Source organism: Choristoneura fumiferana, chromosome 20, assembly GCF_025370935.1.
Source record: "Choristoneura fumiferana chromosome 20, NRCan_CFum_1, whole genome shotgun sequence".
Classification (NCBI taxonomy): Eukaryota; Metazoa; Arthropoda; class Insecta; order Lepidoptera; family Tortricidae; genus Choristoneura; species Choristoneura fumiferana.
This window is the reverse complement of record NC_133491.1, coordinates 2,563,915-2,589,205: the sequence shown is the minus strand read 5'-3', so window position 1 is coordinate 2,589,205 and position 25,291 is coordinate 2,563,915. Positions and strand designations below refer to the sequence as shown.

Genomic DNA, 25,291 nt, shown 5'->3' with positions numbered 1-25,291 from the left:
TCTTATTCGAAGTAAGTTTATTTAGAGGACCTGCAATGGTACTAAACTGAGGCACAAAACGACGGTACCAAGTGGCGGTCCCGAGAAAACGTTTTATGTCCTTCCGACATTTAGGTGTCGGGTAATTTAAGATCGCTTCGACTTTCTCAGGATCTGTACGCAGCCCGTAACTATCGATGACGTAACCTAAATATTTAAGTTGTCCTCTAAAAAATTTACACTTTTCTAAATTTACTGTAAGGTTTGCCTGACGAAGCTTATCAAGTACTCTTAGAAGAAGAGATACATGAGAATCGAAGTCCTCCGATATTATAACGATATCGTCTAAATAGGCAAACACTTTCAAATCAAATTCCCTAAAAAGTAGGTCAACTAGACGCTGTTGTGTTGCTGGAGCGTTGGTCAGACCAAAAGCGGTTCTCTTAAAACGGTAAGTGCCGCGACCAGGAACATAAAAAGCTGTTTTGTCCCTATCCTCGACAGCAATCGGTATCTGCCAGAAAGCTTTAGACAAGTCGATACTCGAAAGGTAGCGAGCGTCGCGAAGATTGTCCAATATTTCGGAAACATAAGGCAAATTGTAAGCATCCTTTCGAGTTACCGAGTTCAGCTTGCGGCTATCGAGGCAGAACCGTGGTTGGCCATTCTTTTTGGTAACTAAGAGAACGGGTGAAGACCAGGCGCTTTCGCAGGGCTCGATGACGTCAAGACCTAACATCTCATCAACCTGTTCAACGAGAATGCGTTGCTTCTCGGGAGACATCCGGTAATAACGTTGCCGGATTGGCTGTGCGTCTCCAGTATCTAAACGATGCGTGATCAAACTGGTTTCACCCAAACCTTTACGTTCAGCAGAAATATCCTCGAACTGAGCAATAATGTTGTCAGCTATGGATTTCTCGGTAGGAGATAAATTGTCATAACCATGAATAAAAGTATGCTGTTCAGAAGTAAGATTATCATTAGAAATGGCAGCATTAGAAAAAGTAATGGAACTTAAATAATTTGGAAGAATGTTAAATTTACGCCAAAAATCTACGCCCAGTATCAGATCTGTATTGACGTCAGGAACAATGTAAGCCTGGATTATGTGAAATTGATCCTGAAAATGAATCGGCAAGTTCATGTAACCTTGACTACGCATAGACTGGCCACCTGCAGCTGTTACTGAGATGCAGTGATCATCATTAATGGTTAATCCCTGATGCTGTAGTGCTTGATGTGTACCATTACCTACTATTGTCACGGCAGAGCCTGAATCGAGGAGACCTGACACATTAAAATCATTGATGCGAACACAAGCATAAGGTCGATTATCGTTAACAGGTGTAGTATTCAGAATTGTGTCGATTTTGTACGAGCTAAAAAAAATATTGATAGTTTTTAGCCAAGTATTCCAATCCTTACTATCGAATCTGCTTACAGGATGGTGGGCACAATTCTGCTGGATTAGTTTTTTGAAGTGGTGGGCCTGTCCTTCCTACAATTAGGGCACTGAGGAGTCTTTACACCTTTATGACCACAAACAAAACAATACACTTCGTCCTTATTTGCATTGCACTGTCGCAGGTTGTGATTGTTGCTACGACACCTGGGGCAAAATAACGCTTTGACAGGGGGCGTTCCAATAGCATGTACATATTTTGAGTTGACATTATTAAAAGTAGGTTTAGTTTTATAATTATTGTTATTGTTAGTATTAGTATAGGATTTATTATTATAATTTTTATTACGTTGATTAAATTGATTATATTTTAAGTTATCATTGTTATTGTAGTTGTAGTTTTTGTAAGAATTATTTTTATTTGTGTTGTATCCCATATAAGCAAACTCTGGTGCTAAGGTTTCAGACGTGCGCTTCGGTGGTTCACGAAAGTCAGCAATACGTGCTTGAATGCTTTCGTAATTCATACATAGTGTTCGTAAGGTACTGATATCGGTAATTGCAGATGCTGAAGCTAAAGTACTGGCATAGCATGGTCTTATGTTGTGAAGCAGAGTTTCCAATTTTTCTTCTTCGGACAACGTTTTCGATAGTCGTGAAAATAACCCGGACATTATGGCGATATAAATAGTAATTGATTCCGATTCACCTTGGGTCCTTGATTTGATCTCGGACATTAGTCTATAATCGTAGTCCGATTGACTGAAATCTGCTTTCAACAAGGCAGAGAGGTCTTTCCAGCTGGATACCTGATCCTTAATACTCCTATACCAATGCAACGCATCTCCTACGAAAATTTCTGTTGCGTACGACAAGATCTTTGTATCAGTGATACCCCTAGCCTCGCTAAATTCAGTAACACGTTGAATAAACGCACGAACGCAGGTTTTGCCATCAAATTTTATTTTACATATCTCGTTAGAGGTGCCGCGATCACAAGAAACGGAAACATTTACTGGGTAGGTTGATGCTGCAACCTCCGAGTTAGAAGAAGTAGAGGGCGCTTGAAGGGTCTCGATTGCGTTATCCTTAACTGAATTAAATTTTGCCGAAAGAGATTGGAAATCCTGTACACAAGCATTAAATAAGGGCTTAGTTGATTCGTCACATGTAATGCGATTAATTCGGTGATAAAGATGATTCAGCAGGTTCTGTGTACGAAGCAAAGTACTGCGATCTAAACGTGAGTCTAAATTAGTTTGAATTTTGGATAATACATCACCTACACCACTAAGGTCTGCCGATATCGATATATTGCTTTCTAAAATATCCTCGGAAGGAAAAGCAAGCCCTAATTTTGCAATTTGCTTCCGCAGTTCTTGCACAGTAGCACCCGGAGTGGCACCTCGAATACCGACCTCGTATTCCAATTCTGGTTTTTGTAAAGACAAAAATTTAACTGGAAACGCCATTGCTAATAAATTTTAATTAAAGATTTTAAAAAAAAATGAGAAGTTATTAAAAAAAAATGTGTTGAACGTTCCACTATTGAAGAAAAATAATAATACTCCGTTCTGTTACAAAAGCAGACTACAATAAAACAACGTTATGGTTGGCAAAAGCATACAATTAAAATTTTTAAAAATCCCAGAAAAAAAAAACTAAAATCAAAACATGCACAAAAATAAAAAAAACAAGCGTTATAATGTAACTAATGTGTTCACCTTTTTTTTCCGCAAACAAAATGTACCACAAAGAATATTAACAAAGTTAACACTTGTGTACTGCGATTGTACCGGTTTGCTAATGACACCAATAAAGGGTGTTCTAAAATTGCACGAAATATGACAATAAATTTGTGATAATATTACATTAGAAAAACACAAACATAATATGATTGATTATTATTAATAGTAAATTAAATGATTATTTTATAAATTAGCAACAAAATAATAAGAATTTTTTTTTTACAATGATCATAATTAATAATTATTATTTAAAATAATTATAATTGAGTTCCTTTCTTACATTAATATATTAATAAATTAATTGGGAATTATTCATTAAATTTAAATTATGTATAAATATAAGTTAAGGCGTACACATCAGTTACGAGCAACCAAAAAAAAATAACGTTTCACAAAAAACAAAACAAACACACTGATTACACTACGAAGTAAAACCAGACCTTTACCACGACAAAGGGCGCCAGTGTGACGCTTCCCGTTTCTGGCTAAGCCAATTTCGATGAAATAAAACAAACGAAGACGTCTACAAAAAAAATATTATTCGGGCTCAACAGTCCCATAAAACAAAACTGAATTTAATTTCTGAGCAATGAGTGGGTCGTGGGGGTAAAGGCCTGTCTGGTTTTCCTCCGTAGTCCGGTACTCCCCTGCCTGGTCGACGAGCCGAAGACGGGCCCCGGTCGATCAGCGGTGACGGGGGGTGAAGCGACTCGGAGCGGACGAGGAACTTCCCTCGCTCCTTGCCGGGATGATAGGGCCGTGTGCTTATCGTAAAAGTCGCACCCTGTGAATAACACAGGTGTAAGGAACGCTCCTGATTCCTCCGTTCGTCTTGTGAACACCCTGGATACGGGACCGCAACGGGAAGCCGGCATAACAAAAGCGTGTTTGTATTCACAAGCAGAGCGGAGTTACATAAAGCGTAATTAGCCCTAGGAAGAAACAATGAAACGGAATATAAAACTACCCTCATAAAAATAATAAATCAATGACTTGCAAATTTACCAGTGAATGACTAGCAGTAATTACTTGATAATTTAGATGAATTGGATCAATGTTATTAATAGTGTAATAATGAATGACTAGCAGCAATTAATTAATAATTTAGAACAATTGAATAAATAATTTGAATATAATCGATTAGCAGCAATTAAATAATGATTTGGATTGATGAGCGATGATAAATAATAATTATGCAAATAATTGAATAACATGAATCCTACAGCCAAACTAATTCTAGCAATGATAAAACGTTCAACACTTTCACTTACCAAAAATTGGGTGCGAGGTAGTACGCGATTAGCGCCGCCGAAGTACGTCGGGGTTTAAATTCGGTGCGTCCACAAACACCGTGACGACTAAATATGTTTTTTTTTTTAATTATTTAGAAAATATATATTTTTTTAAGACAATTAAATTTTGTATCAGCGCGCGAGACGACACGTATAGATGACCGTGTGCGCTGCTGGTACGTGCTCGTCGCTGTTGTCTGTTCGCCGTGGACTGACCCGGGGCGGCGGTGAAAGTCACTTCCAGCTTCTATTCAATTAGCAACCGGTTATTAAACCGCGCTGCGAAAGATTATACGCGAACAGAAGCGTTAACTTATTTACATTGAGATATTATGCATTCTGTTTATTTTATTTTATAATTGTAAATAATTTGATTGGACTTTTTTTATATTAGTTAATAAGTTAGATTAGATTAAATTTGAATTAAAATAATTGTAAATAAGTTATTAATTAATTTGATAAAATATTATTCTACATCAGTTAGTTAATAAGTTAAGTTAGATTAAATTTTAATTAAAATAGTTATAATTAATTAATTAATTTGTAAATAATTTTATTAAAATAAGAAATAAAGTATGTAACGAGGTCACAACGTTACACCCAACGTTATGACGGATAAATATGATGCCGTCTCTGTTCGTTTTGTTCGAATAGACTGAGACGGCATCACATTTATCCGTCAAATAAAATTAAACAATGGGTGGTGAAACAGCCCCTAAATGTCACGAATAAATGTTTTCAAACTCAAACTCCCACCATTTATTGACAACAAAAACACACTACATCACAACAATAACTCTTTCTTTCTTTCTTTCTGTAAGTAAACAAGATAGTGATGGTGATACTCACAATGCATCTCGACCCTGGCCGTCCGCTCGTGCGGGCTCAGCAGCGGCGTGTTAGTGGCCTGGCAGCGGACGGTGTGGTTGAGCCAACTCCGCTCCGCTCCACTGACACTGATCCGGCTGACCACTACCTTGCCATCGTTCTTTAGTAGAGTGTGATCTTCCACAGGCTTGTTGTTGATCAACCAGGTTAACGTTGGCTGAGGGCGACCTGGGAAAGAAGTTTTAAAATTATTTTTTATATTTTTCAGTTTTTCTTAACAGTACGTTTGCGAAGGAAATGGAGCCGATCTGAATTTTAGTACCTACAGAGATAAATTTAAGGTTGAGTCACATCTATCGGCATCGAATCACATTTTGCTGGAAGATTTCCGACATAGTATAAGTGTCGCAGGGAAATTATAAAAGCAGGGAAATCAAATTCCACAGGGATATGATAAAAAATCAATCCGAAGTAAGAAATATATGGCCCCTTCTATTGTCTGGTTACTTTTACGAGGAACAAGACTTTTGTGCTAGTTGTATATTTTGAAATCTTCTTCTTTGTTGTGTCGCTCTTGGCAGAGCGGTCGTGGTCACATTGAGGCGTCCGCGTCGGTGGGAGCCATACCCTTCTGTTGTCAGACTGTCTGGCACAGTCAGATACGCCGTTTCCTACAGCGGCCTTCACTTGATCAGTCCAGCGCATAGGTGATCTGCCGCGCGACCTGGTTCCCTCCACCTTTCTCTGCACGACCAGCTGCTCTATGGAGTCGCCATTCCGCCTGGAGACATGTCCAAAGTACTGCAGTATGCGCGACTGTACTATGGTCGATAGACGCTGTGTGATACTGCTTTTGAAATAATTTAAATTTAAATGTTAAAAATTTTCCTCCTCGCTTGAGAATTCTTGTTGTAACTTTTTTGAGCTCACTCTGACACTTCAAAGGACGAGTATCGGCTAGTTCCTATATGAATGTTGGACTCGTGTTGCATTCCACAAGACAAGGTATCGACTTCACGAAGTATTTCAATTTACATCACAAACTTTTTACAAAGAGAAACTACGGCATACGCTGAGAGCAATGTTTCATTGTTATTGATGGCATAAGGCACTCCTGCCAAACTTTTTGACTCAAGGGCCACACTGCACTTAATGTCAATTCGTGCGGGCCAAGACTGGCTGGTCATGAGGGTAATACATTAGTTAAGTAGACTTAGTCTTCAGGGGGTACCTAGGTACGAGTAATGCATAAGGAACACACTTGGTGTTGATTATGTTCATGAGTGGCTATCTATGATTATGACCAATTACCGTCAGAGGCGGGTCTTATAAAACTCTCTCGCTTTCTTTCCGCGGGCCGGATAAGAGGGACTCGCGGGCCGGACTTGGCCCGCGGGCCGTAGTTTGGCGACCCCTGGCATAAGGTAAGGTAAGGTATTGTATTGTATAACTGTTCTATCATCATTATGATTGGGTTTTTGGAGTCTTTTGTATTTTTTATTTCAACTCCAAATTTGAACATGAAACTACCGTGAGATTCACTCATATTAAATATAATGACCCGGATCCCGGAGCTAAACTCGATTTAAGACGTGAGTTATCCGGGTCATTATATTCAACTCCAAATTTGTTACTTTTACGGTCATCCCGTAAAACCATATCGAAAATACAAACTGCACAGAAAAACCAGGAAAAGATAATTAATAAATAATTTGATTGCTTAGTAGCGACATCTCTTGTCTGGGTGAGCGGTTAGTTCCGAAAGAGTGTTACGTCTCTCGATGAGAGCGAAACATAGATGTCGCTAGTGCTGCTGCTTAAGTAGCGTAGCAGAAAAAAAAGCAACCTGAGATATGTGTGCATATGAGTTTGTGTCTAGACTCCTGTCCAAAGGTGGTGTAAGGGTTATAGCACGCAGCACGGAATGCTGAGGACCTGGGTTTGATTCCCAGCGCTGGTCTCTTTTTCTGGTTTTACTGTGCATGTCTCAGTTTGTATTTTTGATATGTTCTATCATCATCATCATCATCATATCAGCCACAGTTGGACATAGGCCTCCCCCAGCACAGACCTCCAGTTGTTTCCGTTGGAAGCTTTAACTTACTGTTCTAATAATATAAAATATTGCGTCACGTTCGTAAAGCCGTGCAAGTTTTTATACAATCCTCCAGTGTATCTACCCATAGATATGCTTTGTCACCAGTTAAAAGAAGATAATAGCATTATTTCGTACGGCCTTATTATAGGGGATCTGCTGCAGACATTGAGTCAATTTTTATCTTACAAAAGAGAGCAATTAGAGCAATTTATAATTTGAAGACGCGTGAATCTTTAAGATCTTTTTTAAGGAAACAGATATCCTAACCCTGCCGTCGCTTTATGTTTTTGAAATAATCATGTATGTAAGGAAGAACATATGTGATTTTCCCACTAACGTCGATAAGCCAAAGGCTACTAGAAACACAGGGAAGCTTAAAGTTCCATCTTACAGACTGGCTAAAACAAAAAGTCTTTTCTGGGAAATTGCATACGTTTTATAATAAAATTCCAATAAATATTATAAATGAAACGGATACAAAATTCAGATCTATTGTCAAGAAGACATTAATATCAAAGGCGTATTATAAAGTTAATGATTATATCATGGACAGGGATATTTGGAAATAATTCCGATCCGCATTAGCGATCCCTTCAAATAGCGAACCTACTGTGTTAAATATAAAGTTGTGTTAAATACTTGTGATGTATACATATCATTTAATAATATTGTAAATCTGTTTAAAAAAAAAAAAATACCTCGTTGAGTTTCTTGCCGGATTCTTCTCAGCAGAGGTTATTCCGAACCGGTGGTAGATTTTTTTGACATTCATAAATGCTTGTTATAGCCTAAATTGAATAAAGATATTTTGACTTTGACTTTGACTTTGATACAATTCCTTTAGTGTCTCCATCGGTCACACTTTTTGTTCTGTACTCGATTCAGTTTATGTATAAGTTATAAGCTTCCCAACTAAGACTGTTTGTCAACTGAAGCGTAGTGAGGTAGCGAATCGCTCTTCCATGGCGCGCCATAGCACTCAGTCTTCAGCCCCTCGCATCCATCCGCCACCAGCGACCCTCTTAAGGTCGTCCGTCCACCGTGCTTCGGGACGCCCTACACTACGTTTTCCCGTCCGTGGTCTCCATTCGAGGTCCTCCATCGATCCACGTGGCCAGTCCAACGCCACTTCAGCGAACTAATTCTCTGAGCAACGTCGGTGACCAGTTCTTTGTCGGATAACGTGATTTCAGATTTTAGGCACTTGTCCCACCGCCGACGATGAGCGAGAAGCGAGTAGAGCGAGTAACTCGAAACGAGTGGCGAGCAGCGAGAAGCGAGTGTAGTTTTGTCGCTCGGCTGTAAGCGAGTGTTCGCGTGCGACGGGCGATTACTCGCTCCACTCGACTCGCTCGTGCGGGGCGGTCGCCAAGCTGACATCGCTGAGCGAGTATCTATAGCTCAGCGAGTTTTATAGCTTTGTCGCTGCGACAAAAGATGTAAGAGCGAGTTCTCGCCGAAAGTGTGAACAGCCAGCGATCAACTATTAATACATGTGTCTCTTTTACTCATACAGGATCTTATATCTTTTGTTCGTTTCTTGAGCGAGAAAATAGTCGATAGCCAATCGTTTCCTCGCTGGCGGTGAGACAAGTGCCTCATCCTTCAAAGAAACCCCTAGCATTACTCTCTCCATAATTCGCTGAGCGACCTTGAATTTGTATATTAGCACCGAGGCGGTGCGAGAAAGTAAAGCAAAGCGGAGTTAGAGAGGCATGGAGCTATGGAGCTAGGTAGCGGAGCGGAGCGAGAAAGTATTGAAAATGAGTTGCGGACTGTTTTTCCATTCACGGAGTTTCCTCGCTTCCCCGCTCGCGCTCGTTTCCCCGCCCCGCTTCACCACTCCTCTTCCCCACTCTGCTTCATTTTTAAGCTAGTTACCAACTTCCTGTCCAATGAACAGGGGCTAAGATTCTATTAATTCTATTGGTGGATTTTTATCTCGCTCGCGCTGCTGCCTCACTTAGCTCCAGTATGCAAGCAGCCTAAAACGTTTGAGCAACGTTTAGAACTTTTTATACCTACACAGCTTTTATTAATTAAACTTGTTTATATTTAAGCCGTTACCAACAGCAAATAAATACCGCAATGAAAAGCCCACATTTTCTTTCCCTCGCAATCCATTACGTTAGAAACTTCGCCACTTTTTTCCTCCAATATTTCAATTTCTTCATAAACATGAACTGAGTTCAAAACGAATTAATTTATAAAATTACGTCCAATAAACTGAGTTGGGCCGCATGAATAAAGCAGGAGGCGGGATTAAATAAGTAATAGACCGAGAGCCGACCGTGTTATTTCTTATTCGTAGGCATAATATTTCGTCGGAGACAGTACAACTTTGCGTAACTACCATTAGATAGTCAAATACCACCAGCGGGACTTATTACGCTAACACACACAAGTAATATTTACCTGGACGTTTCGGTAACATTACAGTGGCCGTGGTCACGAGTAGACTGAAGTGTGCGGTGTCAAGTCTGCCTAGCGCGAGTCCTTCGAACTACCCGCACTTGGTCATATTTATTTGTCACCCCATCACACCGACACAACGTCTGATCGTCCCTCAGAACATTCATCCCGACGCCGACACTTATTAATAACAGGATTCCACGAAGATGAAAGCTTATATCCATCGTCCCGGTTGAGTATTTACGTATGGTAGATAAGCGGATTTGCACTAATCCCAAACGATTGATAAACCGTGCTTATTGTTATTGACCGATCAATGCAGCGTTGCCATGCCTCCCACTAGGTGTACCGGAAAGCAGCGAGCAAGTGCATGCAGGTGACAAGATTTCATAGCGTTATAATGGGAAGGTTGTTCAACAGTGGACGTCATTCGGCTAATGATGATGTTTTGAATTGAATGATTTTCGAATTTCGTAGTAGCCCCCTAGTATTGGTACAAGTCATCGCCGCTAGCGCGAAACCTGTCTGACACACGTCCATAGTCTTTAACCTGTCTTTGTTTTTGAATTTTTTTTCAGCATGTAGTATTGTGATTATTATAATACTAATACATATATTCAATAAGTACTTTTATTCCCACTTTACGTGTAAGGGAGATAGACAAAAAGTACTTTTTCACTTCTCATACTCGTAAAGTTCCTCTTTATGCTGTATCTAGGCGACATAAAATGATTTTTATGCTCTAGTGCGTAAAATAAAATCTTCGTCTAAGACCAAGGTAGTCAAGTGTCAACCACAAACAAAAAAGTTTCTACATATTTTCTTAATATTTATTTATTTATATAGAACTAAAAATCAATCAAATCAATGAAATTAAAAATATGGAATTAATATAATAATGCATAAAAAATTAAAGGTACAGAGAAAGTGAATAATTGTTCCCACTATTAATTGTGTTGTATAACTGGCTAATCAAAATGTTTAAATTTCTTATTCTTTACTATACATTGTATTCTATCTGATGTACGTTTGTCACTTCAATAAACAAAGTCAAATACAACATTCGTTATCAGCACGAAACTCTATATTTAACTGAGTATTACTTATAAAAACTATATATTCTTTATTAAAAAGTGAATCTACTATTTTTTTCCAGTATGTGCGTTTATAAATTATGAAAATCTGTGAAAATTTTCAATAGTTCACGAACATATTTTCATACTATTTTTGTTGTGACATCGAACAGCTGTGCGTATAAATATGGCAAATAATTCGATTTCTGCCATAAAACCACTCATTAACAGAGACGGTTATTCCGTATGGAAATTCAAAATGCGTATGTACCTTATGCATGAAGAGTTATGGGAGACGATTATCGGATATTCTGATAATAGTAAAATTCCTACTGATATAAAATCACGTAACGATCAGAAGGCGTTATCTAAAATATGTCTCACTTTAGATGGTATGGCAATAACTCATGTAAGGTCATGCAAAACAGCCAAAGAAGCTTGGGATGCTCTTTCGTCCGCTTACGAGGACAAAGGTTTAGGGCGACGTATAAGCCTCGAACGGAAACTGTACAGGTACTGTCTTGATGATTTTGATTCCAATATAGAGACGTACATAAATGCTGACATGTCAACTGTGCAAGATTTAGCCGACATTGGCAAAATTATGGAAGATGCTTCAATAGCTGCGATTCTTCTTGGAGGTTTAAGTCCTCAATATGCACCTTTAGTAATGGCTTTGGAAAATTCCAACATAGACATTACAGCGGATTTAATTAAGACCAAATTATTGAATGAATTGAATAAACCAGCTATAGATAACCCAGATACTGCTCTTCGTACACGAATGAACCAGAACAAACCTTCTACATCCAAACCGAAGAAACCTATTGTGTGTTACGACTGCATGGAGCCAGGACATAAGCGTCCAGATTGTCCCCATAAAAAGGACAAGAAGAAGAGACCCGTAAATCACAAAAATTCTCTATGTGCACTGAATGTCAATGACGGATTAGAGCGTGATAAATGGTTTATTGATTCTGGAGCTTCAGCACACATGACGTCACGAGCGGATTGGATGAATAATATGAGAAGTTCGTCTATTGGGACTGTAACCATTGCAAATGGAGATGTACTGCCCAGTAAAGGCATTGGAGATATTTCTATTAGCACTTGCGGTCAGAATACTAATATAAAGAAGATTACTGATGTAGTTCATGTACCGAACTTGAATTCTAATCTTATTTCAGTAAAGAAGGCAGTAGATAAAGGTTTTAATGTAGTTTTTGATAGAACTGGTTGTAATTTTTATGATTCTGATGCTTTTTCTTGTACAGGTGATGTAATTTTACATGGTTCTATATGTGGTGGACTGTATTCTTTAGACTGTACGGTCAACCCAACGACTCAATTATCTGCTTTTGAGACCCACTCTGATGTTTCTAGCTTCAAGCTCTGGCATAGACGATTAGGTCATTTATGTCGCATCGGAATGGATCAACTGAGGAAGGGACACGCAGTAGGCGTGAACTACTCAGAAGTCGATAAGGAACCATGTATCCCCTGCATTGAAGGTAAGCAGAATAGGAAACCCTTTAAGAAAGTTTCACATAAAAGATCAACTTCTGTTCTGGAACTTATTCATTCAGATATTTGTGGACCATTGCCTGAAACTTCATTTCAAGGCAATAAGTATATTTTATTTTTTATAGATGATTTTTCTCGTATGACTTTTGTATTCTTTATTCCTTCAAAAGCGGAAGTAAAGAACAAGTTTCATATTTTCCAGTCCACAGTAGAGCGGGAAACAGGAGCAAAGATTAAGATATTGAAGAGCGATAATGGAAAAGAATATGTTAATGCTGAATTTTCGAGATATTTACAAAATGAAGGAATTCAACACCAAACAACAGTTCCCTACAGTCCTCAGCAAAATTCTATTGCAGAAAGAACAAATCGCTCAATTTTGGAGAAAGTAAGGTCAATGCTTTCTGACAGTTCCCTTTCTCCGGCTTATTGGCAAGATGCTGCAGAGATGGCTGTATATCTTAAAAATAGGTCTCCTCACCGTGCTCTCAATGGGAAGACGGCGTACGAGAAATGGTATGATAAAATACCAAATCTTTCTCATCTGCGTGTTTTTGGATGCAGAGCATTCATCCATGTCCCTGAATGTAATCGGAAGAAATTGGACATGAAAGCATCCGAGCATATTTTCGTTGGATATTCAGAAGATCCAAGAAGTTATTATTTCAGAGATATTAGATATCCCAGAAGACTTGTGAAAAGCAGAGATGTTACTTTCTTTGAATGTGATTTTCAAGATTTGAAAGTAAAGACAACTTGTAAGTCTGATAATAATTTAACTGAATCAGCAGTTGTACCTCTATTGCTAAGTTCGCAAGTAAACTCGTCAAATAGTTCAGATAGTCGAACACCTGTCACAAGCGCTGTCATCGAAAATGAACAGATTCAACCTGATATTGTAGATATTATATCAGAAGATGTTCAGTCTGATATTAATGTCGTGGAACAGTGGCATAACGCTGTTACTCCAAATGTGTCAGTTCAACCTGTTATTGCATCTTCATCAGAAGAAACTGAATCTAATACTGATTTTGTAGAACCAAGGTACAATTTGAGACCCAGAAAACCTAATTCTGCTGCCAATTGTGTATGCATGCAAACTTCATCCCCTCAGCTGATGGATGAACCTACAACTTATACACAGGCTGTGAACGCAGAAGATAATGATAAATGGTATCAAGCTATGCAAGATGAATATCAGTCACTGCTTGAGAAACAAACTTGGGTTCTCGTTGATAGACCAGATAAGAAAGTCATACCTTGCAAATGGATCTACAAGCTGAAGAAAAATGCGCATGGTGACGTAATTAAATATAAAGCTAGACTTGTCGCGAAAGGATTTAACCAAGTTTATGGTATTGACTACTTGGAAACTTTCTCTCCAGTCGTCCGAAATTCTTCTTTACGCATGTTGTTCGCATTGGCTGCGGAAGAGGGAATGAAAATGCACCATTTAGACGTTGATACGGCATTTTTAAACGGATTTTTGGAGGAAGAAGTATATATGAGTCAGCCGGAAGGATTTATAAAACCTGGTCAAGAAGATAAAGTATGTTTACTGAAACGATCGCTTTATGGCCTCAAACAGGCTTCACGAGCATGGTATAAAAAGTTGACCGAAATTTTACAATGCATAGGTTTTAACCAAACTCCTTCGGAAGCCTGTATATATACTAAAAAGTTTGGTAACGAGTTAATAATACTCGCTTTCCATGTCGATGACATTGTCATTTTGTACAAAGAAAATAAAACGCTAAATACTGTCATATCTGACTTGCGGAATCATTTTAGTCTGAAAGTGATTGGCAAACTCAGTTATTACTTAGGTTTAAATATACATTACAAACCTAATGAGATTAAAATATCTCAAGAAAGTTACATTCGTGATTTGCTACAAAAGTTTCACATGATGGACTGTAAGAGCGTTCCTACGCCGTTGGAAACTAAAAAGTTTCTGCCGAGTGAGAAGAATGTAAGTGAATCTTCATTATCCTATCCGTATCAGCAATTGATAGGCTCACTCAATTTTCTGGCCGTTAATACTCGTCCAGACATTGCTTTTGCTACATCATATTTAAGTCAATTCAATACTAAATATGATAAAAGTCATTGGAAGGCGGCAAAACGTGTATTACAATATTTGAAAGGCACTATGGATTTGGGCATTACTTACAGGAAAGACGGTGGATGTTTAATTGGCTACGCGGATGCAGATTGGGCCAATTGTCCTATGGATCGTCGTTCATACACCGGATTCTATTTTTCTATCGCCGGGGGAGCCATTTCATGGGAAAGTAAGAAGCAAACCACCATTGCCCTGTCGTCCAGCGAAGCGGAATATATGAGTTTGTCCAGTGCGGGTAGAGAGGCTGAATTTCTGAGGCGATTGATGTGTGAACTTACTGGTATGTCAACTATTATTACTATTTATAATGATTCACAGTCTGCCCAGAAGTTGGCATTGAATCCGGTTCACCACAACAGAACCAAGCATATAGACACAAGATTTCATTATATACGAGATTTATTATCGAACAATATTGTTAATGTCGTATATATCAATACTTTGGAGATGTGGGCTGATGTACTAACTAAGCCATTGGCTCGTATCAAGCATCAGAATTGTATAAAAGGAATAGGTTTATGTTTATAATCTTGTTTTGATTACGGGGGAGTATGTTGTATAACTGGCTAATCAAAATGTTTAAATTTCTTATTCTTTACTATACATTGTATTCTATCTGATGTACGTTTGTCACTTCAATAAACAAAGTCAAATACAACAAATTGCTATTTCATTTCCTCGCAATCTAAGTGAAAAGCAGAGTGTAAAAGTCGAGCATTAAACCCATTTTCCCCTCGACATGTCTATCCACTCTCGCCATACCGGCTCGGGTATATGAACGTCTTGGGTAAAATGGCTCGTTTTATGCTCTTGTTGCACAATCTAAGTACCTAAAATTTGTTTTCAAATTTTATTCTATCACTTTACTGGCGTGATTATCATGTACGTGCATTTACGATGAATTATGCTTTTTAGAACTAAAGAAATTCATGGTAAGTCGCGGAGAACACTACAGGGGTTCTGTTGTTCTCATTTTACACCATCTACCACCCCAGCTTATATACGTCCAACAGCTGGGCTGCTAAGCACAGACTTTCTCTCAGAATGGGCTCCACAGAAAACCAGCGTTACTGCACATAATGTGCGGCAACACATGCTGAGTGGAGACCCTTTTTGGTATCATGTAGTGTCACCAAGTAACATAGCTTTAGTGCTAGTTTTGTCTTAGTTTTAGGTGGTACTTGTGGAGCCAAAATAAACCTTTCTTTCTTTCTTTTAGAATGACATCTCTCATCTTTCATTATTATAATTATATATTTTATATATCTAAAAAGAGACACAAAATAAAAAATCAGGATTCCAACCTACAATACGTACCGGAAAACAGAATTTCCGCCGGGATGGACGCGGTGTGAGTGAGTGAAGCTAATAAAGCGCCACGGTATAAAATTAGGACATAAAAGATGTTACTGTAACGTCAGTAACGAGTCGAAGACGAAAAAGTTAAATTTGACATTACGACGGAGAACGCGAGTTAGGGTTTCGTGGGCGAATAAAAAGAATAAATGAGGAAATTCGCAGAAATACCAAAGCGCCGTATCAAATTTTAAGGTAATTTATTGCTAACAATGGATTATAATTTGATTTTACAAGATTTGGATCAAACAAAAATCATTTTAATTTAAATAATGGCTTCCAAGCGATATACGTAAAAATCGAATTGCTACTTTCCTTGGTTACGCCATAGCTTGAGAACAACTCTACCGATTTCATTCATCGTTTTCACAAAAATTAAGAAAATTAGAAAAAAAAACATAACGACCAGGTATATAAACTTATTTAATGTAGGGGAGACCAAGGAACTGTCCTGACAGAGCAAAGTAGTGACAACGTCGATTTTTGGGAACTTATTAATTGCTAGCAAGGTCGCAACAGCACGCGTTTGATAGTTCGAGACTTGAACTAAAAAAACGCGGGCTATTTTGAGCTTGCTAGCAGTTAATGATTCAAAAAAAATCGTCATTGTCACTACTCTTCTCTGTCACAACTCTCCTCGGTCTCCTCTACCTGACCTTATTGTATTAAATTAGAATCGCTATGACTAGAGACATGAAATGTTACGTGGGTTTTTTTTATGTAACTTAAATGAAATTCACGATGGAACCCTACGCGTTTAAATATTTGAGAAATCCATGAATTCATTGTTTACGTAACGTGAGGCCAAGGAAAAGTATAATGTAAAATTCAATTTATTATGATTACCTTATTTTATGTCGCAAATATTGAGGATGGAGCGACATTTTATTGTACGATAGACAAGTTATCAAACATTTGTATAAGTAATTTCCAGTGATCGGATTGACTTGAAATTTGGTACGGATATGAAGTTCGGATGACAGTGCCAGCAGAGTCAACACAGCAGTCAAAGTTGGCATTAAAAATGGAGTTCAGAAAAATTGCCTTTTTGTATTTAATATCGCTTGCACAGCGACCACACCTCAGCGATATCTTTGAAAATAGCGGCGACAACAGCCGCAAATGAAAATATATGAAACCGCGTAAAGACGCTCCATTAAACAATTTAACGCTCTTTGCAGTAATCCTGATGGATCATCCTAAGGATGCAGCGTAATTAGAACTGATGAGATGACGTTTTAGAAAAAGTTCAAAGGTGAATATAGGAGTCAAAATGGTGGGATCTACATATTTTTCCTAAACAAATACCTATGAGGAGAAAATATTTTCAGTATAGTCATCATCATCATCATCTCAGCCGTAGGACGTCCACTGTTGGACATAGGCCTCCCCCACAGACCTCCAGTTGCTTCGGTTGGCAGCGGCCTGCATCCACCGTGAACCCGCGGCTTTAACCAGGTCATCCGTCCATCTTGTTGGTGGACGTCCTACGGTGCGCTTGCCGATCCGCGGCCTCCACTCGAGAACTTTTCGGCCCCAACGGTCATCCGCTCTCCGTGCTATATGGCCCGCCTATTGCCACTTCAACGAGCTAATTCGCTTGGCTTGGCTTCAGTATAGTAACCCGGGGCTATTGTAGCTGGGGGGATATTGTATCTGAACCGTCTGATGGCGTCCTTACGACGCCATGTTCGCCATGTTCATGTATGTGTTGTGTGACACAAATATCTTTTCATCACACAGTGTCGTAACATGCAGGCTACCTTGGTTGCAACCCCCAAATAAAACCCTCGACCTTAATGTGCTTGTCATGAAACCCGTGGTCGGTAAATGAGTCATTGCCCGTACTAATTTTCTTGTCATGAAGCCCAAGATCGGTAAATCAGTGTGATACTGCATGGCCCTACGAGTATATATACTGTAGTGTTTGCTGCATGGCGTGCAGGGGCGCGCGAACGTCGGGCGCATGCCGCGGGGGGGGGGGGGGGGGGGGGGAGGCGGCGCGGAGCTGGCGCTGCCAAGAGCGTAGTCAGCGGTATCGGCAATTTTTGAAAAAATATTTGTTTCTCTTTTACAAATATACAATTTTACTCGCAAATGTGATGAAAAACATTGAATGTTGCACGGGCGGTAGTAGAATTACGAACATCGACTCATCTTCGACTTCGGGCTTCTAATAGACTCTCGTTCGTAATTCCTTGTTTACCGCCCTTAAGACATAATGTACTAAATGTGTCAAACGGCCCTCACGAAGCTAGCCACCAACCAACTGGACTATCACAGACCCCTTCATTGTTCTCCATTCAAACTTGCACACCTTTAGAGCGTTTTCAGATTATCCGATTCCGATATCGGGGCAAGTAAAATGCTTTCCGGCGGCGAATGCACTAGTCCCAAAACGCACTATTAGTCAATACACTCTAATTTCGTAAGCCCCTCTTCTCATAAGAAACTAGGCCCAAAACACCATATTTCCAAAAAGGCTCATTCTCGATTTACACGAGAACCATTGAGAACTAGTCCCAAAATACACCTTTCCCAAAATACCCCAAATTGTGTTCACCTGTAGGTGGCGTAATACTTCATTCTCATAATGCATAGTTCTCAAAACACTCTAGTTCCAAAATACCCAATTTTTTTTTTTTTTTTTTCGAAATCGATCTTTGAAATTGCTTTCAAAATGTGCATTATTTAGATGCTTTGATGCGTATTTACTAAAATAGATACCCTATTATTTCCCTAAAAGGACGTCAGTGCCGTTAAGATTTAGTGTTATTTAAGTTAATCAATGACAAAGGGCATTTTTCTATTATAACATTATTACGATATCTGATCATATTCCATATATTTTACTTGCCTCGATATCGTATCGGCGTTCGATATCGATATTGGATGGGAAAATCTGAAAACACTCTTAAGGTCTACCCATTACACTGTCATACCACGACCGTACCTAATAGAAAAGTGTCGGGCAAAAATAATTATTTGTATCTATTATGGACACAGTTATACAATAAAGTTTATTTCTATTTCTATTTCTAAAAGTAGGAGGCTGCTTATTGTTTACCTTGTAATTTTCTTTCTGTGAACCTGTTTTTTGTATCGCTTACTATATGTAGTGTAAAATAAAGAGTCATTGTATTGTATTGGATTGTATGAGACTATGTCCAGTAGCACGTTTCGTAACCAACCGTCGCCATCGCGTGTCATGTCTCATGTATGCACTCGACATTAGTTCTGTTGACATTCCGGTCCTGACACGTTCCTATTACGATCATGGCATGACACGTTGTTGTGGGTAGAATCTAGAATCCTTTACTAAGTATTCATTACATGGGCCTATCATTAGAACTAGATATGTGTCACACGAAACGACTTCCCTTGTCACAGCTCAATTCAATCAAACCCAAACCCGATTGCTCCTGAGTAATGAATTACTATCTACGTTCTCTTAATCTACCTTCCTCCAAATTTGACATAAATCAAGCGGATTTTTACCGAATTTTAAGACTACAGGTAAAAAGCGTTTTAACTTAGATTGATTAGGGCTCGATTGACGTCTATCGAGTCGCTGATGGCTTTAGAGTTCCGCGGGAAAATTTAAGGTTACAGAATATTTTTTCAGGAGACAGAATCAGTATTATATGTCATACTTGTTTTTGTATGCTAATGCTGTAATGCTTTATTCAAGCAATTCAGTGTAATATTCTCATCAGCTTACATTACGTTATGTTACATTTATATAATACCTACAACCTAGTAAAAAAATAATATTATGAAACGTCAAGTGAACATGAAGCACAAGGTGCCTATTCATACTAATATTATAAATGCGAAAGTGTGTGTGTTTGTATGTTTATCCGTCTTTATGAGATAGTTTATGGGCCAGAGAGTGACATAGGCTACTTTTTATGCCGGAAAAATGCACAGTTCCCGAGGGAACAGCGCGCGATATGCGAATCCCACGCGGCGAAGCCGCGGGCAAAAGCTAGTAGCTCTATATGGATTAAAAAAACAGATTTTTTTCTTAGCTTGATTCGTAAGGAAGCGCCGCTCAAGGTGTTTGTTCAAAAAATAATTTACTGCTGGAATGCGCCTCAAAAAGCATTACATTTGAGTAAGTAATTTAATAAATTATATGAGAAAATGTGTATGTTAAAAGAGGTGAAAAAATGGCGATATTGGTTCTCGCAGGAGAACAGCACGACATATCTGTTGCTCTTGTTTAATTGTTCATTTAAGCACAAATTATACATTACATTACAATATCTACAGTCAAATCATCATCATCATCATGTCAGCCGAAAGACGTCCACTGCTGGACATAGGCCTCCCCCAATGCTATCCAATCAGACCGGTCTTGTGATTTCCGCATAGTTAAATGTACTTAATAATTAAATTAAATAATGAGCGGCAAAAAAATCTGGCCCTCAAATGTACGCAGAAATGTAGAGTGGGCCAAATTTTGAGCTGCTGAGTATATCTGTTTAAACACAATTGTCCTTTTTTGCTTGTATTAAAAAATATTTGTTTCAAAAAAACTTTGACAAGGAAAAAAATATATAAAATTAGCAGCCTGTATGTCTGCCTCCCAATCCGTATTCTTTCTAATTCGGGCGAAAGCCAAAGTCACATTCGTTAGCAGCAAACTTGGGCGCGACAAACAGGGGGAATAAATTTTAACGAGAACTCGTAAATATTCGGCGATTGGCTTAATGCGGAAGTACAGGCGGACCGGGATTTTTGTACGACGAACAAAAGTATACTAGGCTTAGCCTTGTTACGTGTACATAGGTAATCGATTTGTTTTGGAATTTTGAACATGAAACTACCGTGAGACTCACTCATATTAAATATAATGACTCGGATAACTCACGTCTTAAATCGAGTTTAGCTCGACATGTTTCGACGTGGTGTGTGTGAACGTACCTTTACAGAGCGATGTTGTTAGTGTTGTGTGCTACCCTACATTTGACAGTTGTAATGATGATGGAAACGCGGGTAGTTGTGTGCCGGTGTCAGTTTCGTCGGGTAGTCGCGCGAGCAGAGCGGCGGCGTGTTGCAGCAGCCACTGAGTCGCGTTGCTCCGAAGACGAAGGGCTACGGATTAGCCCGAAACATGTCGAGCTAAACTCGATTTAAGACGTGAGTTATCCGGGTCATTTGTTTTGGATTTTAAAAAGTAAAAAGTTATTGGCCCACTGATTGTGTATTTGTCTGGACTCTGCGTTATTTGTTTTAATTTTGTAACCACACATGTATTACGTTAAATAAACTTCGATTATAACGTAATTAATTAAAAAAATGATGAAATAACATATATATATTTAAACTGGTATTGACAATTTGTGCATGTGCTGATCAGCTCATTATCTAAAATATATCTATATTATTACTGTACGTCCGAGAAGGACAAACTGTTGAGAGTCATTTCAAACAGACAATAAAGCATATTTATATTTCTAAAAAAGGAGAAAATGTTTTTTTTTCATTTTTTGTATATTTTCAAAGTATGTTATAATTATACATGTATTAAAAAATGTATTTAGCTAAGTTTTATAGTGATGCGCGAGCGAAGCGTGGCGTTGGTAGATATCGTAAGCTATTTGACGTCACGGTCTTACTTGCAATTGACTTTGCAATTGCAATTGAGCGCCAACTGGCCTGTCACAGATACTGTCATTGCATCGCATGTATATACAAGCAGAAAGTATTCCTTCGCCGAAACTGAGTCGTTTACCGTTTTACTTATATTTATTTACATTAGATTTAAGTATATTCTTGTTTTGCTTTTCATTATTATTATTGAATTGAATTCTAATTTGACATTTTAATTTTTTTTTTATTCTCGCTGACAATTTATTTTTTTTGTATACATTTGACGATCCTTTTGTGAATTTCTTGTAATTAACTGACATGTGTTTATAATGTATTTTTTCAAAAGGTAATAAATAAATCGAATCTAATCTAATCTAATCATCAGATAATTATAAACCTCACCATAGTAGTTGTATGCAAACAATTAATTTCTGTCGCGTCACGTCACGTCACGTCAGGCAAATACAAATCCAACTTTATGTCTTAAGCCCAGTGAGAAACATCATGCAAGTTAAGTTATATTACGAGAAAGTATAATGCAACACGCATAGTTTTTCTTGTATTAGATCTTATACCGGGTGTGACCAGTAATATGAGCAAATATATTAAAAACATAGATCATACTCCACAAACTGAACAACATTAGATCAGCGACTTTTGAAAATAATTATTTTTTTTTAATTTTTATTACACTTTTAAGTTTATTCGAAGAAGCAATGTAAAGCAAAATGCTTGATGTTTGTAGGGTGACAGGCGGCGTTAGTTGGGTTCTAGGATGGCGTACATTGATAGCAGTATTTAATTTGTATGAAAAAAGGAAGGTTCAAAGTTCGCTGAACTAATGTTGTTCAGTTTGACGAGGACGATCTATGTTTGAATTTTTTGCTCGTATTACAGGCCACACCCGGTATAGTTACAACATGTATTGTGTGTATGTGTTTTTAAACAAACACAAAATAGTCACTAGATTTTGGTTTCACGAGTAGAATTATGAAGCGATATTGCAGTTAATTTTAAGTTTGACATTAACTACCAGTTCGTAATTAATTATTTTTTTCTTGAGCAATAAATTCCGTACAATAATTTAACACAAGAAAGAAATGGACCAGTGACAGCTCCTACATTAGCAAGTGCGATGTCTTGAAGAAAAAAAATGTAGTGAGTGATACATGTCCACCAACCACTGTCACCACTGTCACAACCACTGTCACCACCAATGTCACTTTCGGGCCCATAAACTATCTCTATGCCAAAAATCACGTCGATCCGTCGCTCCGTTCCGACGTGAAAGATGGACAAACATACAAACACACAAACACACACACTTTCGCGTTTATAATATTACTATTGATTATATAAAAGAAATTCTATGTTACTCGGAGCATGATAACAAATCGATTGACATCAAATCGGTTGACATCAAATCGGTTGACATCTTATTTATTAAAATAGAATAATGCTACAGTTGAATACGCGTAAATACAAACATACATTAGACTGCTAACACAATTACTCTTCCTTTTAGCTTTGCCGTAGTCGAGTAAAATAGGCGATTCACGCGGCTGATTGTACAAGATAAAGTAACAAACGAATTTTTTACACAAAGAAATCTAGTGATTACGCCTGCCTGAGATTTCACGCTATTTTCATATCTATTGATTTATAACTCCGATTTTCCACTGACTGGCTTAAATATCTTAGACAAGCTTTTGCCCGCGGCTTCGCCCGCGTGGGATTCGGTTATCGCACGCTGTTCCCTCGGGAACTGTGCATTTTTCCGGGATAAAAAGTAGCCTACGTCACTCTCTGGCCCATAAACTATCTTTATGCCAAAAATCACGTCGATCCGTCGCTCCGTTTCGACGTAAAAGATGGACAAACATACAAACACACACACTTTCGTATTTATAATATTAGTATGCATGTAGCATATTTTTATACATATTCAATTGTGTCATATCAAAACAAAAGAACCAGCCAAATGCGAGCCGGACTCGCGCATTGAGGGTTCAAAGTCAAAATCAAAGTCAAAATAGCTTTATTCAATTTAGGCTATAATAAGCACTTATGAATGTCAAAAAAAATCTACCACCGGTTCGGAAAAACCTCTGTTGAGAAGAATCCGGCAAGAAACTCAACGAGGTATATTTTTAAACAGATTTACAATATTATTAAATGATATCTATAGGTACATCACAAGTATTTAACATAACTTTATTTTTAACGTAGGTTCGCTAGGTATTTGAAGTGATCGCTAATGGGGATCGGAATTATTTCCAAATATCCCTGTCCATGATATAATCATTAACTTTATAATACGCCTTTGATATTAATGTCTTCTTGACAATAGATCTTCCTTCCTTTCTTCGTTCCTTTTAAATGGGGTAGTTCCGTGGTTAAAACAAAGAGCCGAGGTCCATATCAATACCAAAAATACCAACCAAAACTAAATATGCCAAATATGACGTGCCAAATGTCTCGTGATATATTGTACTAAATATGAACTGAAACATTTACTTTGCTCACCCACGACCTATGATACTTAAGAACACACACAAATCACATGAACCCGTGTATCACAACCACACCACGCGTTTCGAACTGAATCGTTTTGCGTTTTCGGTCATAAATTTCAACAAAAATTTTGATTTGACTTGACTAGACTCTTCCTGTAAGGAATCCTAAAAAGCGACACGGGAAACTGCTCTATTTCTCCCGCACCTTAAATTCCCCCCAAACGGTATAATACGAAAAACAAATTCCCCGAGTATTGCCACATCACTCAAGCCGACAGCCCCACAAAGGCGCACTCTGCCGGGAAATAACTACAACCGAATAACTATTAGCGTTACAAATGACGTTTGTGTATGGGGCATTTTTCTATGTGTCATGTTTGGGCGAGTTTCCTAGATCAGTCATAGTGGGTGAAACATTTTTTTATTGAAGGCCGGCAAAGGCCGACTGGCTGTGGAATCAGTTTCGATCTTCTCCAGGCTATTCTATAGGCTAGGGAGAGATATCTCACCGTAGATCGTTCAAGGAAGGCTTGAGAAAGATGTGGCTCACACCTTCTCTTTAAAATGATGAGAACATTTCTTAGTTTAATTTTTCGTAAGTATAAAAGTATTTTTTTTTCATTACAGGATAAGAATAAGTAGTTCGCCAAGGGCTTTTTGGTACATCATTTTGTTCAAGTCTCTTCAAACTAAAGCCATAGGAAGGAGATGTCAAATAGTTTTGGTAACTTCATCCATTAAGCGTTTTGTGTTTGAGTTCTGTACTTCTCTTTAATATCCCGGTGTATGTTGGCATTCATGATATTTAATTTCTGTATAAATATGATGTTTATTTATTAAAGAGATAACATTAAAATAGTTTGTTTTGGTGATATTTTTTATTAAATTCGCGAATTAGTCGGCGGGTGTCATGGCCACTTAACGGAGTTTTTTCAAAATGGCCGCGCCACTTGATGGCAAGTTTTAAATTATACCACCTGTTCGGGGACAAAAACCTCTATTGAAAAGAATCCGGCAACAAACTAAACGCTCAACAAAGTAATATGTATCTGTTAACCCATGAGAATGATGAATTACATGAACGGAAATAATTTCAGGTGGGGAAAAATGCCACTGGCAATTTATGCTACGTGGAACTAACCAATTAGGTGAATGATCTAGCACTTACTCTATAAAATTACTATAATTTAGAATTAATGCCATCTAATGCAAGTATATGAAATGTTTGTTTGTACGATAAAGCCACACACTTCTATGGAGCACATATACAACACAAATAATTCTAAAATTATAAAAATAGTAGGTAACTGATCCGAGAACACATTAGGAAATTTCGC

General features: G+C 38.2%; 1 protein-coding gene across 3 annotated transcripts in view; it reads right to left on the bottom strand.

Annotated features, from left to right (window-relative positions):
- LOC141439176 (neural cell adhesion molecule 1-like) overlaps nt 1–25,291 on the bottom strand; it is a 126,090-nt gene that overhangs the window by 32,900 nt on the left and 67,899 nt on the right. For all 3 annotated transcript variants that reach the window (XM_074103344.1, XM_074103345.1, XM_074103346.1), the window contains exon 6: nt 5,274–5,480. In XM_074103344.1, coding sequence (XP_073959445.1) covers nt 5,274–5,480 — 207 coding nt within the window. The remainder of the gene's footprint in view (nt 1–5,273; nt 5,481–25,291) is intronic.